General features: G+C 49.2%; 1 protein-coding gene across 4 annotated transcripts in view; it reads left to right on the top strand.

Moving 5' to 3' along the window:
* GTF3C1 (general transcription factor IIIC subunit 1) overlaps positions 1-13,304 on the top strand; it is an 86,575-nt gene that overhangs the window by 48,603 nt on the left and 24,668 nt on the right. For all 4 annotated transcript variants that reach the window (XR_013411608.1, XM_028840741.2, XM_077985647.1 and 1 more), the window contains exons 13-24: positions 196-299; positions 1,101-1,285; positions 3,440-3,721; positions 4,023-4,168; positions 5,305-5,402; positions 5,894-5,990; positions 6,092-6,269; positions 8,845-8,986; positions 9,409-9,544; positions 9,948-10,029; positions 10,168-10,356; positions 12,412-12,569. Coding sequence is in view for 3 of the 4 variants with exons in the window: in XM_028840741.2 (XP_028696574.2) it covers positions 196-299; positions 1,101-1,285; positions 3,440-3,721; positions 4,023-4,168; positions 5,305-5,402; positions 5,894-5,990; positions 6,092-6,269; positions 8,845-8,986; positions 9,409-9,544; positions 9,948-10,029; positions 10,168-10,356; positions 12,412-12,569 (1,797 nt within the window). In the remaining variant the exon portion in view is untranslated. The remainder of the gene's footprint in view (positions 1-195; positions 300-1,100; positions 1,286-3,439; positions 3,722-4,022; positions 4,169-5,304; positions 5,403-5,893; positions 5,991-6,091; positions 6,270-8,844; positions 8,987-9,408; positions 9,545-9,947; positions 10,030-10,167; positions 10,357-12,411; positions 12,570-13,304) is intronic.

Raw genomic sequence — 13,304 nt, 5'->3', positions numbered from 1 at the left:
CACTTGAGGGGTTTGGCTGCCAATAGCTGCACCAGCATACTGTTCAGCAACACATTTTGTTTCGATCTCCTAATTGTGTTTTGGAAATGTTAATGAAAACAGGTGTGACTGAGGTTCCACCAGGAATCGACTTGTGGAGCCAAGTCTTCCTCAGCTCTTCTCTGACCTGTGGGATGCTCCAACCTCTCTCTCCAGGTGGATCTGGTGGTGCACCCGTCCATGGACCAGAACGACCCTCTGGTGAGAAGTGCCATCGAGCAGGTCCGCTTCCGGATCTCCAATTCAAGCACAGCCAACAGGCAAGTGGAGGCGCCTGGGAGGAACCCATAGCAAGGCTGCCAGGCCTGTGTGTCAGCCTGCAGCAGTCCATAAGAGCCCTTTCTTTATACCTTCATGGATCAGTGGATTTGTTGGTTTGGAGTTCATGGTCCATGATATCCTAGTCTAAATAAGGACCAATTTCAGGATTCTGTAGGGGGGAAGAAAGTCCTAATGGTCTTTATTCTGTCTGATAGAGTGTGGACAGAGCACTCCCCATCGTAGGCCTCTGAAGTCTGACACTCACTCTCATAATGGCTCACAGTGATTCTGGTTGCCTTTCTCAGATCTTCTCTAATTTCATTCATAAACCATGTAATGAGCTGAGAGAAAACTCAGGGGAGGGAGAAAGTTCTTAGCTGTGTCTCAGCTAGAAACTCTCACAGGCAGGCAGAGGGCTGATCTGGCTTGCACATGCTGGTTTGTGGGATCTGCTAAGTATTGGCCACACATACTTTGAATAGGTTGCTGGTTAATTTCTCATATAATTCCTGACTTCTAGCATTGATGCATATGTCAGAGATCTAGCATATTGGATTCCCTGTCTCACAAGGCAGCACCCATAAGTGGGGGTGCCCTCTCCAGGGCCCCACAATCCCTACCACCCCCAAAAGTTTCAGTGACTTGACATTTTGTTTGCATCATCTCCCTGGCCCCTACAGGGAGCAGAATTTGAAACCCCCAGGCCAAGAGGCTGTATCTGATTCACGCAGACAGACTCTGTCCTTTCTCTTAGCCCTTGATTTTCTCGGTACATTATTGCATGTTTATTTGAACTGCAGGGTTAAAACTTCCCAGCCTCCAGTGCCCCAAGGGGAGGCAGAAGAAGACAGTCAAGGAAAAGAGGGCCCAAGTGGATCAGGGGACTCTCAGCTGAGTGCTTCCTCTAGATCAGAAAGTGGACGGATGAAAAAAAGTGATAAGAAAATGGGCATAACCCAGCTTAGAAATTATCACCCCGTTGTAGGTAAGCAGCAGCTTCTTGTCTGTGTTTAGTTACATTTGATTTGTTGTTTGTATGACGATGTTTGAGGCACTTGGTCGTCTCCATTCGAGCTCTGAGCCACAGTCAGAAGAATCGCATCTGAGCTGTGGGCTGGATCCTGTTACTCTGGCCGCATAACTTCTTCCAGCGTCTGTTTGCCTATCTGCAAAATGGGGACAATTCTGCCTGCCATACCTTACAAGGCTTTGGATAGACTCTGACAAAATCCAGCTAGATGTCAATATGAGGAATGAATAATTTCTTCTGCTGAATGTCCTTGAGCTGGAACATTCTACAAACTACAGAAAATTTCTCCCTGTCCCGACTCGACAAATCCCCCAGCAGCACAGTCATTGATGAGTCTGAGTGCTCCTATAATTTCCTCAGAGTTGGAGCGCTGACGGATTCCCTCCTCCCTCATTTCTGAACTTGTGCTGAGCAAGGCAGGTGGCCATGGCATTATAATCAGGATGCTTAGCTCCTCTCCAGGCCACGGCACATATGCTGGTTCAGGAAGGAGGGAAAATTTGGCTCATCGGGGCCCGACTGTCTGTCAGGCAGCATCGGGTCCGAGACACAGCAGACCCAGGGATTCCAAGTGGAAGAGATTGTGTGTGTGACTTCCGTTTCCCAGGGCTGCAGCCCCACAGTGTGGCATTTACTGTCAAGGTTCCCCTGTTAGAAGGCACAGGTGAAGGAGGAACAGCAGCATGAGTGTGTGCAGCTAGACAGCATTTGCACTCGAATGGACCAGGGGCAGCACAGGTGTTCCTCGGGTGGGCCTTTTCTGACTGCTTGTCCTGTACTCTCTTGCTGTGCCTACCTCCTCTCGCAGCCGTCATCTCTCACTGGGGAAAACCAAGCAACAGTGCATTTGTATCAACAAAGAAATAAGCTCCTTTAAAATAATGGAGATGGCTGGGCACTGTGGCTCATGCCTGTGACCCCAGCACTTTGGGAGGCCAAGGTGGGTGAATCATGAGGTCAGGAGATTGAGACCATCCTGGCCAGCATAGTGAAACCCTGTCTTTACTAAAAATACAAAAATTAGCTTGGTGTGGTGTCTGCAATCCCAACTAGTTGGGAGGCTGAGGCAGAATTACTTGAACCGGGGAGGTGGAGGTTGCAGTGAGCTGAGATCACGCCACTGCACTCCAACCTGGGCAACAGAGCGAGACTCTGTCTCAAAAAAAAAAAAAAAAAAAAAAAAAGACAACAAAAACTGAGATTATGGAATATTTGGCACAGTTCTCATCAAGCCAGAAATCCTTATCCAGTAGCTTCTCAGGCCCTCTGTTAGGCCGTTCTTAGCCTGCTATAAAGGAATACCTGAGGATGGGTCATTTGCAAAGAAAAGAGGCTTAATTGGCTGATAGTTCTACAGGCTGTATAGGAAGCATGGTGCCAGCATTTGCTTGGGTCCTGCTGAGGCCTCAGGAAGCTTCCAGCCATAATGGAAGGTGAAGGAGGAACAGGCACATCACATGGCAAAAGCAGGAGCAAGAGAGAGAGTTGGGGGAGGTGCCACACACTTTTAAACAACCAGATCTCATGAAGATGGCACCAAGCCATGAGGGATAACCCATACCCAGACGCCTCCCACCAGGCCCCACCACCAGCACTGAGGATTACATGCCGACGTGAGATGTGGAGGGGCATCCAAACCTTCCCACCCTCTTTGCTGATGCCCTGCTCGGTTGCCCTCCTGCCACAGGTTCTGTACTCTCCTTCCTTGCTCTGCCTCCCCTTCCAGGAATGTGCGGGGCACACCCCCACCTCAGGCCCCTTGCATTTGCCCTGTAGGCACGCCCCAAGGGGTCTGCACTGCCGGCAGCTCCTTCACCAACTGGAGTTCACTCTAAGGCTCCCCAATGAGGCCTCTCCTTTTGTAGAATTGCAGCCCTCCTCCCATCCGTGCTTTATTTTCTGCACCAGCTGTTTTCATCTGATGGGCTATTTTAGATCTTATATTTTATTATCAGTCCTTGCCCATTAGAAAATAAGCTCTAAGACAGTAAGAATATTTGCCATCTTTCTGGGCCCTGGCACATAATGGCACTCAATCGCTTTTTAATGAATTAGACTGAATTCAATATGGGATTTTTCAAGCACCGCCCTCTCCCTTTCTTGCTTTAGTTCCCGGACTGGGGCGTTCTCTAGGGTTTCTGCCCAAAATGCCTCGCCTGCGGATGGTCCACATGTTTCTGTGGTACCTCATCTACGGGCACCCTGGCAGCAGCACTGTGGAGAAACCAAGCCTCATCAGTGAACGGAGAACGATAAAGCAGGAGTCGGGCAGGGCAGGCATCCGGCCGTCCTCCTCTGGAAATGCCTGGGAGGCCTGCTCTGAAGCCCCATCTAAAGACAGCCAAGGCAGTGTTACCTGGGAGGCTGAAGTGGAGCTCGCCACGGAGACAGGTGAGAGGCCCCTGCCACTCCTGCACCTGGGGCAGGCAGGCCCAGTAGTAGGATCCAGGGAGAAACATGATGGTTCCTTATCCTTGTGTAAACTGGCTACAGCCTCTGATCCAAATGGAAACATAATCCACACTTCCTGAACCTGCAGGCTTTCTTCCTCATCTTCCTTCCTGCCTGACAAGTAGAGTTTTCCTCGAGTTGGGGGTAAGGACATCAAGACCTCCTGGGAGATGATGTCACCATATGTCACCATGGTGACTGGGATCCTGGCTGCCAGGGGTAACTGTGAGTTTTTTCCTAGTGTATGTGGACGATGCCTCGTGGATGCGCTACATCCCCCCGCTCCCAGTCCACAGGGACTTCGGCTTTGGCTGGGCTCTCGTCAGCGACATCCTCCTCTGCCTTCCCCTCTCCATCTTCGTCCAGATTGTGCAAGTCAGCTACAAGGTATTGGTGACAGGAGCCATCACAGGACTGGCCCCTCGGCTCTGGGCTGGGAGGCCTACACTCACCTGGGCAAGGGAGGATACTTAAAGACCCAGGGTTGCCCAGATGGATGGATGGATGGGTGGATGGATGGATAGATGGATGCTTAGTCAAGGGAAAATACTTTAAGGATTTGTTTGAGATAGATTAGACTAGATTAGATTAGAAAGATGATTGGGTGGATGGGTGGGTGGTTGATCAGGGGTAAATACTTCAAAGAGTCATTCTTCTAAATGGATCTATTGGTAGGTAGGTAGGTAGACAGAAAGAAGACAATTATATTACAACAATAAAACATGTTGTTTTTAGAAATTTGGTAAATAGAGAAAGATAAAATAGAAATTACCCATAACTGTATCACTCAGAGATATAATTACTACTAAGTAATTATCTTGGTAAGTTTTTTGTAGTCTTTCATTGCTATGCCATACATACTTGTGTGTACACGGGTATGTGTGTGATCTCCCTTTAAAAAAAAACTGAATTGAAACTATATTCTCTCTTATTGTCTGTGCTTTTGACTAAAGAATGTTTCATATTTTTTGTATCATTAACTTTTTTAGACTTGATATTAAGTAGATTCATGGTATTCTTATCTGTCTAATTTATTTAACTATAATATTTTCTATTTTTGGACATTTAAATTCCACTTTCTTGCTACCGTTGAGTAGGTATTTATTATGACATGTTGATGAATACCTTTTAGTAGACATAGATTGGCGGCTCCAGCATTATTTCCTTCGGGTAAGGATAGGAGCAGAATCACTGGCTTCAAAAGGAACGCGTGTTCTCCATCTCATCTTTTCTTGTTTAATATAAATGTATATATTCTTGTGTTGCCCCCAGGAAAGGTTTAGCAATTTCTATGCCCACCAGCAGGGTAGGAGGGCACCTGTTTATTGCTCCCTGCAGTGTGGTAGTTGGGCTGGAGGGGAGGGGCAGCAAGGCCAAAGGCAGAGATGCACGGGCACTTGGTGAGGCAGGAAGGAGAGCCTAGTGGGCAGGTTCAGGGAGACTATGTTCAGAAAATAGTGGCAAACACTTTTTCAAGTTTCTTGGGGGCCAGGGCGAGCTGAACCTGCACATCACCTCTTCAGGTGGACAACCTGGAGGACTTTCTGAACCACCCGCTGAAGAAGCACACGCTGATCCGCTTTCTCCCCAGGTCCATCCGGCAGCAGCTTCTGTACAAGAGGTGAGGCCATTGAACCTGATCCAGAGTGGCCGCAGGTCTAAACAAACCCTTTAGTCAGGGCTCTGAGCCATCATTCACCAGGAAGAGGAAAAGGTTTCTAACTTCCAGCTTGCAAAAACTCAAGATTTTTATTAAGTTATTAATATTAATGGAAGTATGGACTGGTACATTTTATTACTTGATTTGAAGGTTCTTTTAAAGTAAAATCTGCTGCTAATGTCTGCAAGTACGGGAATGTTTTTTTTTCCCCCTTTCATTACTTTTACTTTCCAAATCAAATCCCCAGTGTCGGGTTGATCTCTGTGGCCCTGGTTGGGTATTAGGTTGGGTAGTTCTGGGCCTCAGTACAGTGTCAGCTTGAGACCGGTCCTCCAGTGACCACCAGGTGGAAAAGAGAAGAAGGAAGTCACACCCCTCACCCCACATGCAGACCTCTGCGGCTGGCTGCGAGTGTGGGGTGATGGGAACCTCCCGCCCCCTCTGTTTTCTAGGCGTTACATTTTTTCGGTGGTGGAGAACCTTCAGAGGCTGTGCTACATGGGGCTGCTACAGTTTGGTCCCACGGAAAAGTTTCAGGATAAAGATCAGGTAATGTCTCTCAAGTCGAAACGAAGGAGATTCTGATTGTTTAACAGTCTCCAAGCAGCCAAACCCAATATGGGTTCTCCCTGTCTGGTGTCTCCCGTTAGGTCTTTATCTTCTTGAAGAAGAATGCAGTCATTGTTGACACCACCATCTGCGACCCACATTACAACCTGGCGCGCAGCAGCCGGCCCTTCGAGAGGCGCCTCTATGTCCTGAACTCAATGCAGGATGTGGAAAACTACTGGTTTGACCTGCAGTGCGTCTGCCTCAACACCCCACTAGGTGGGTGTCGGCTGTTTTGGCTGGACCTGGCTGCTTTTGCTCCTTTCTGTGTGCTAACTGGGATTTAGGGCTAGAAAAGCCTAGGAGTCGCCTCGACCAGTGGTGTGTTCCGAGTGCTCCCCAGAGGCCCAGAGCACCCCTGGGGCTCCCTCCGAAAGGAGAGTGGTGGGCCTTGAATGGGTGGGGTGCTCCCAGTTCCCCCACCCAGTTGAGCCCAGGTAGCTGCACTTTGTCTTCATTTGTTCGTTGAGTGGGTATTTATTAAACACCTGCTGTGTGTCACTTCCTCTGCCTGACCATGCTGCAGTGAGGACACACCCCGCCCTGCCTCCATGAGACTTGGAATCTAGTGTGAAGAGGAGACACAGCTCACAGGAGTGCGATGAGGGCCCGGGTGTTGGTTGCAGGGGTGTTTATTCCAGGGCTCAGGAGCAGCCTTGCTGTGGAGGAGACATTGGAGCTGAATCCTATAGGATGAGGCAGAGCCAGGGCCAGAGCTGGGGAGGGCATCCCAGGCAGGGGCAGTGCCACAAGCTGAGGCCCTGAGTGGTATGTTGGAGAAAGAGAGGAGGCCATGTGGGTGGGAGGAGAGTGGCATCCACTGGTGACAGTGGGGAGGACAGGGCAGGACTAGAGGTGTTTTGGAGGGAACTGACACGATGTGCTGGTGACTTTGCTGAGTTGGGCTTTGCTGGGAGCCTCTGCCCACACCCCTCTCCCTCCCTAGAAGGGCCCTCCCTCCCTCACTTGCTTCTCAGATGCCCACTCCTACTCCAGGCATCACCTCTCAGAGAAAGCCTGTCCACAGCTTTATTAGCATCATTCCATTTCATCCTGTGAGTTCCTCATGTTTAGAATAGTTGGCTTCCATCGCCACGATGTGTCGCAAAGGCCGGGTGCACAGTTGGCTTCCTGTAAATGTGGATCAAATGCATGGAGGGTCTGCAGAAAGCAAGAGAGCCTCCCCTGCAGTGCTTTTCCTCCAGGCCTCTCTCCACCTGGCCTTTTCCTGCCACCTCTACCAGGAGGGAAAGGAAATCACGTTCAGCTTGCACCTCCAAGAGGAGTTCCATTCTGCTCCTCCCTTCTTGAAGCTGGAAGATCCAGTATCACATTTTGATTTTTGCAAAGTGAGAGTCACACATTTTACTTGGCAGAATTATTTAATGCCAAGAGTAATAGCACTTGTATTTAGAAACTTTCATGGGTCCAGACATATTTTAGAACATTGTGTTTCATAGAATCCTCGGCATTCAGCAGTGAGCTAGGCTTTTGCCAATTTAGATTTTAATAATGCCCTAATTCCCCTGCATTTTATATGTAGATAAAAATTTGTGAACCAGCTTGAATTTGCACCAGAGTTTTTCAGGCCTGACAATTGGTGAATTTCCATCCCTTTAGGTGTTGATGAGCAGAAATGGCAGAGGCTTATTGAGCCCATTAATCAGGCATTGATTATCCCTTCATTCAATAAACATTTGAAGAGGTTCTGCCCCAAGGATGAGGGAAAAAGCATCATATAATGAGATGCAATCATCTTTTAGAGTAGGTGCTGCATGAACATTAGCCTGCGTAAGAATCACCTGAGGAACATATTAAATGCTGATTACTGGGCCCTACCCGGAGAGTCTGCATTTTTCACAAGCAGACTTGTGCTGCTGTTATTTATATGAGAAACTTTGCCTTAAATACTGTTAGTTTCAAGGGTCCATTCAAATGGGTGACCTCGGGCAAGCTACTTGTAACCTCCCTGAATCTTAGTTAATTTCTAAGCTGAGAACTCCACTGCCACCACCATATGGGCCAAGGTGAAGTTGGGCAAGGCGTCTCATGTAAAGTTCCAGCTGCGGGGTGTGGGGCTTGAGCTCCCGCGGCCCAGGCCCCACCAGCCATGCCATCGAGCCGAGGTCTCCGAGCATGCTAGGAGAGAGTCTTTAGAGTCTACAAACCTTCCCACACCTATCAAGCAGTGCTTTTAGTGGTATCTTATATTTCTTTGCAAGAAATGCAATTTTCTGTATTATAGAATAACTGGATATCATTTCTCAACTCCATTAGCAAACCTCTTGAGCACTTAGGAGACATCTGGCTGCTCCTGGAGCCAGGTGGGGCCCAGGCCTGCTTCATGCAGTACATCTCAGCAATCTATCTATGCAGGCCCCTCCCCATTCCTGCCTCCACCAGCAAGGGCCGTCGTTTCTGCCACCCTGGCGCCAGCAGCTCCCGGGACTTTCTGAGAGACAGGAAGGCCTGGGTTTCCCTTGCGCTAGACTCCCTGAGCCTGCCGGGCTCTCTCTACTGCCTTGCCTGCCTTCTGTCTTTAGTGAGTTCAGTCTGGCATAAACCCTTTCCTCAGGTCACCCACCAGTACTCCAACTCTCTTCCTCTGTTCCCTCTGACTTTCTTGTATGGATATTTTGTATGAAGAGGTCTTACCAATCTCAGACCTCCCAGTGGCCAGGGAGCCTTTTCACAGGCGGGGAATCCACTCTTCTTCCCCACTCAGCCACAGGCAGTAGCCACCAGAGCTGCAACAGGAAGGTGTGATCAGTCACCCTGATGTTTGGTTTTCCAGGCGTGGTGCGCTGCCCGCGCGTCAGGAAGAACAGCAGCACAGACCAGGGCAGCGACGAGGAGGGCAGCCTACAGAAGGAGCAGGAGAGTGCCATGGACAAGCACAACCTGGAGCGCAAGTGCGCCATGCTGGAGTACACCACGTGCGTGTCCGTCCCAAGCGCGGCCGGCCGGGACTGGGCTGCGGTGGTGCTCGTTTCAGATGCCTGCCGGCCCTTGTCTGGCTTAGGATGTCAGGCCAGACGGCCTGTGTCTCTGGTGCAGAGGCTGCAGAGGGCTGGCTCCAGACATACTTTATTTAGCCCACATCTTGTTTTTAAAAATGTAATCAGTTATCAAAATTTATTTTAGGAATTTTATATAAAAATCTGGATTTTTGACTTATCTTGCAAAAGTGAAAAAGAGTCAACACTTAGGGCCCCCAAATTCTTCATTGCTACCTCTGGGCTGTTTTTCTGGAAAGGTGAAAGTTGGTTATAAATAATGTCCCTCACCCCAAGCCATGGGCTCTCTTTTTCAGTGATGACCAAGAAGCGTTCTTTTCTGTTGATTTCCTGTCTTTTAGTGGAAGTCGTGAGGTGGTGGATGAAGGCTTGATCCCCGGAGATGGGCTGGGTGCCGCAGGGCTTGATTCCAGCTTCTATGGACACCTCAAGCGCAACTGGATCTGGACCAGCTACATCATCAACCAGGCCAAAAAGGTGGGCATGTGTCACAATGGACCACAATCTCAGGGGTCCTCGCTACTCACCCTCCTGTCCCTCCCTGCCTGACCAGAGACACAAATACTGGCCTCTGTATTGAAAGTGCGTCAGGCCCCTCAAATGTGTGCCTGGCCTGTTTTTTTCCCAGTGGATTCTAACTTACTCTGTGACGTGGACAGGTATTCCTTTTTAAAGAAGGATCAGAAGATCTGGGTGACACAGGTCCTCCAGGAGGGAGTACATGAGCAATGGTAAAGCGGGTGGCAGGAGACTCCAGCCCCTGGCTGTCCGTGCACAGCGGCCCTTAGCTTCCTAAGAGACCTTGGTGCATTTGTTACTCTGGGCGGCTGGGGATTCGTGGAAGTTCATGCTTCATCCCAGTGCTGTGCTTGTCTCACAGGAGAACACTGCCGCAGAGAATGGACTCACAGTGAGGCTCCAGACGTTTCTGTCTAAGCGCCCATTGCCTCTCAGTGCCAGAGGTACGTGTGCTGAGGGTTCACCCCAGAAGTAAATATGGTACCAGTTCAGGGCCTAAACGACCACCCTATGTTCAGTTTGGCCTTCCTGTCCTTTATAGCACTCATCCTGAAACTGTTGTCTCCTGTGATTATGTCTAGGCAACAGCAGGTTGAATATTTGGGGGGAAGCAAGAGTAGGCTCCGAGCTCTGTGCTGACTGGGAAGAGCAGTTTGAGGTGGACCAAGAGCCCTCGCTGGACCGAAACCGGAGAGTGAGGGGTGGGAAAAGCCAGAAGCGGAAGCGGCTGAAGAAGGACCCTGGGAAGAAGATCAAGAGAAGAAAGAAAGGTTAAGTTGTGATCATTTACATTTACTGGGTCTTGTCTTTACATTTTGGCTTGGAGACATGCAACAGCCTCACTCCAGCCGGGCCTGAGCTCTGTCCTTCAACGCGAGTTTCCACCTTCCCTTGATGTGTGGCACTGACTCTCTGTGATGGTTGCTTTATTTCCACATCCATCTGGCAGACGAGAGAGCCTCGAGTGTCCCATATGCTTCCCTTTTAGAGCTTCTGACTTTAGGAACTCATTCAGTTCAAATGCCTAGTTTCATCTTAGCTGAAAAAATGTCAGCAACAGCCTCATCACAACTAGCCCAAATCCTAATTTTGGGGGGGGTTTACCTTTTAATATCTGTGTTTATGCTAATCAAGCCAAAGTTCAAAGGCATGTTGCATTTTAATTTTTAAATTTTTATTTTTTTGCGTCAGTCTCACTCTGTCGCCCAGGCTAGAGTGCAGTGGTATGATCTTGGCCGACTGCAACCTCTGCCTCCTGGGCTCAAGCAGTTCTCCTGCCTCAGCTTCTTGAGTAGGTGGGATTACAGGCGTATGCCACCACACCCAGTTAATTTTGTATTTTTAGTAGAGACGAGGTTTTGCCGTATTGGCCAGGCTGGTCTCAAACTCCTGACCTCAAGTGAGCCACCATGCTGGGCCCATTACATTTTTAAATTAGAGGGAAGCTGGGAGTCGCGTAAGCCTGCAGCACCTTCTGATTTGATGCACCCCTTGTATGGTGCCTTTTAGACTGCCATTTTGAGTTCTTCATCCAGCCAGTATTTGTAGCAGAGGGGGTGATAAGGAGACCAGCGTCTAGTTTTTTGACCACTTTTGTATTTCCTAAGTGGTTCACGAGTTTTAACAGCAGCCACTGATGGCCGGTAGCTATTTCAGATAAAGACAGAATGTTTAAACAGGAACCTGTTTTTAGTGGTTTATTTGGCTGGCATTCATAACAAATAGCATTCCATCAGTTGAAATGGCCCCCTCAGTTTCGCCTCTCGTAGATATGTGTAGCACCAATTTGGCTCAAAAACCAGAATTTATCACACTGCAAAATGTGATGGTGTCTCTTCGAGTCCAAATTTCCTTGCCCCACTTTTCTTCTGCCTTAATTTGGAAGACACTCGCTACTCGCTCAACAGCCTTTTGAGATTGGCAGTGGCATATGGTGTCTGTCCTGTGAAGGTGCTATCAGTACCTCGCCTAGGCAGGAGACCTTGGCAACCCCATGGCTATGCTCTCAAGGTTCAGATCCTCCCTCTGCTGCTGACTCAGCTGACTCAGCTGTGTGACTTCAGCAAGTCACTGTATGTCTCTGTGTTCCTCAACAAAAAACAGTGATAACAATTGTATCCATTTCATAAGGTTGCTATAAAGTAGTATTCTAAGATAATACATTGAAAAAGCATAAACCAATGCTAGGCACACAGTGAATATTCCCTGATGGTAGATTGCTGCTTTGGTGGTGGTGGTGGTGCTGTTTAGTTATTAAGTACACAGATCTCACTGCTGATGTTAGTTATTTAGTAGCCACCACTCTGTGCTGGATGTTTTATATGCAGTATCCTTCCACCCTCTCCATGGCCCTGGAGCAGAAGCCTTATTGTCCCCAGATGCACTAAAGTCTACACAACGCCCGTGCAGTCACAGAGCAAGGGAGTGTGGGGGCCCGGTGACTGCACAGTCCCTGGTCCTGCTCACTTGGTGGATACGCCCCGAGCACGCGCCATAGGCTTCTGTACAAGATGCCTTCAAAGGACTCTGTCACAGTGGGGGAGATTGGAAACTGGCAGATAACTAACTAGAGGCTGCATTGAGCCTTCCAACCTGTGCCTGTGAAATTTTATCAAGATAAATGATGAAAGGGGTTTAAAAAGAAATAAAATCTATCAAAAGGGTTGAGTCTTTTGCAGTTAGTTGTGTGACTTTAGACACAATGGGTAATAACCAATACCATTAGTCACATCTCACTGGCTGGGTAGGGACCCTGCCCCTCTGTAGAGTGACAGCTCCAAACCAGGTGTTAGAGGCCTCCTCCCTTCTCCCTCTGGTGTTTTTAGGAGAGTTCCCAGGAGAAAAAAGCAAAAGGCTGCGCTACCATGATGAAGCCGACCAGAGCGCCCTGCAGCGGATGACGCGGCTTCGCGTCACCTGGTCCATGCAGGAGGACGGGCTGCTCGTGCTGTGCCGCATTGCCAGCAATGTCCTCAACACCAAGGTACCAACCAGCCCAGCCCAGAGGTGGGCCTGCCCCTCTCTCGGAGCTCCTTCCTGTCTGAGCCTCCCGGGGACTCCCAGCCAGGGACCACTCCTCTCAGCTGCTCTGCTTGGCCCCTGGGAAAAACATTGCCCAGAATCCTACACGTTTTCTTTTTTAGAGAGGTGGAGCCTCACTTTTTCACCCAGTCTGGAGTACAGTGGCACGATCACAGCTCACTGCATCCTCAACCTGGCCTTAAGTGATCCTCCCACCTCAGCCTCTCCTAGTCCTGGGACTACAGGCGCACCCCGCCATGCCCAGCTAATCCTACAAATTAATACCATTCTGTTTTTCTACATTTCTTTTTAGCTTTCAGTTGTATACATATAAATGTTTGCCTAGCTGCAGGCAAACTAGTTCAGAGCTGTTCTCTCTCTCTCCTCACCAGGAATCTAACCCTGTCCGGCTCCCTTCCTCCCACCTTCATTGCCTGAAAAGCTCCTATTTACCTTCCTATAACTGCCCATCATGTCTGGAACGATCTGCCAATTGCATGTCATTACCCTGCTCTTTCTCTGTTCTTGACCGGATACTTCTCACACTGTTTCTGTCACCTCTGGTACCTCTTGGCTCACTGGCGTGGCTGGTCCACAAGGCAGAAAGACCTCCTATTTGCATTCCAGGAAAAAGCTCTGCCAGGCCAGTCCAGGGCCCCTTCAGGCAGTAGTGCCACAAAGGCAGCTTCAGAGGAGC

This window comes from Macaca mulatta, chromosome 20 (assembly GCF_049350105.2).
Source record: "Macaca mulatta isolate MMU2019108-1 chromosome 20, T2T-MMU8v2.0, whole genome shotgun sequence".
Classification (NCBI taxonomy): Eukaryota; Metazoa; Chordata; class Mammalia; order Primates; family Cercopithecidae; genus Macaca; species Macaca mulatta.
This window is presented reverse-complemented; position numbering and strand designations above follow the sequence as displayed.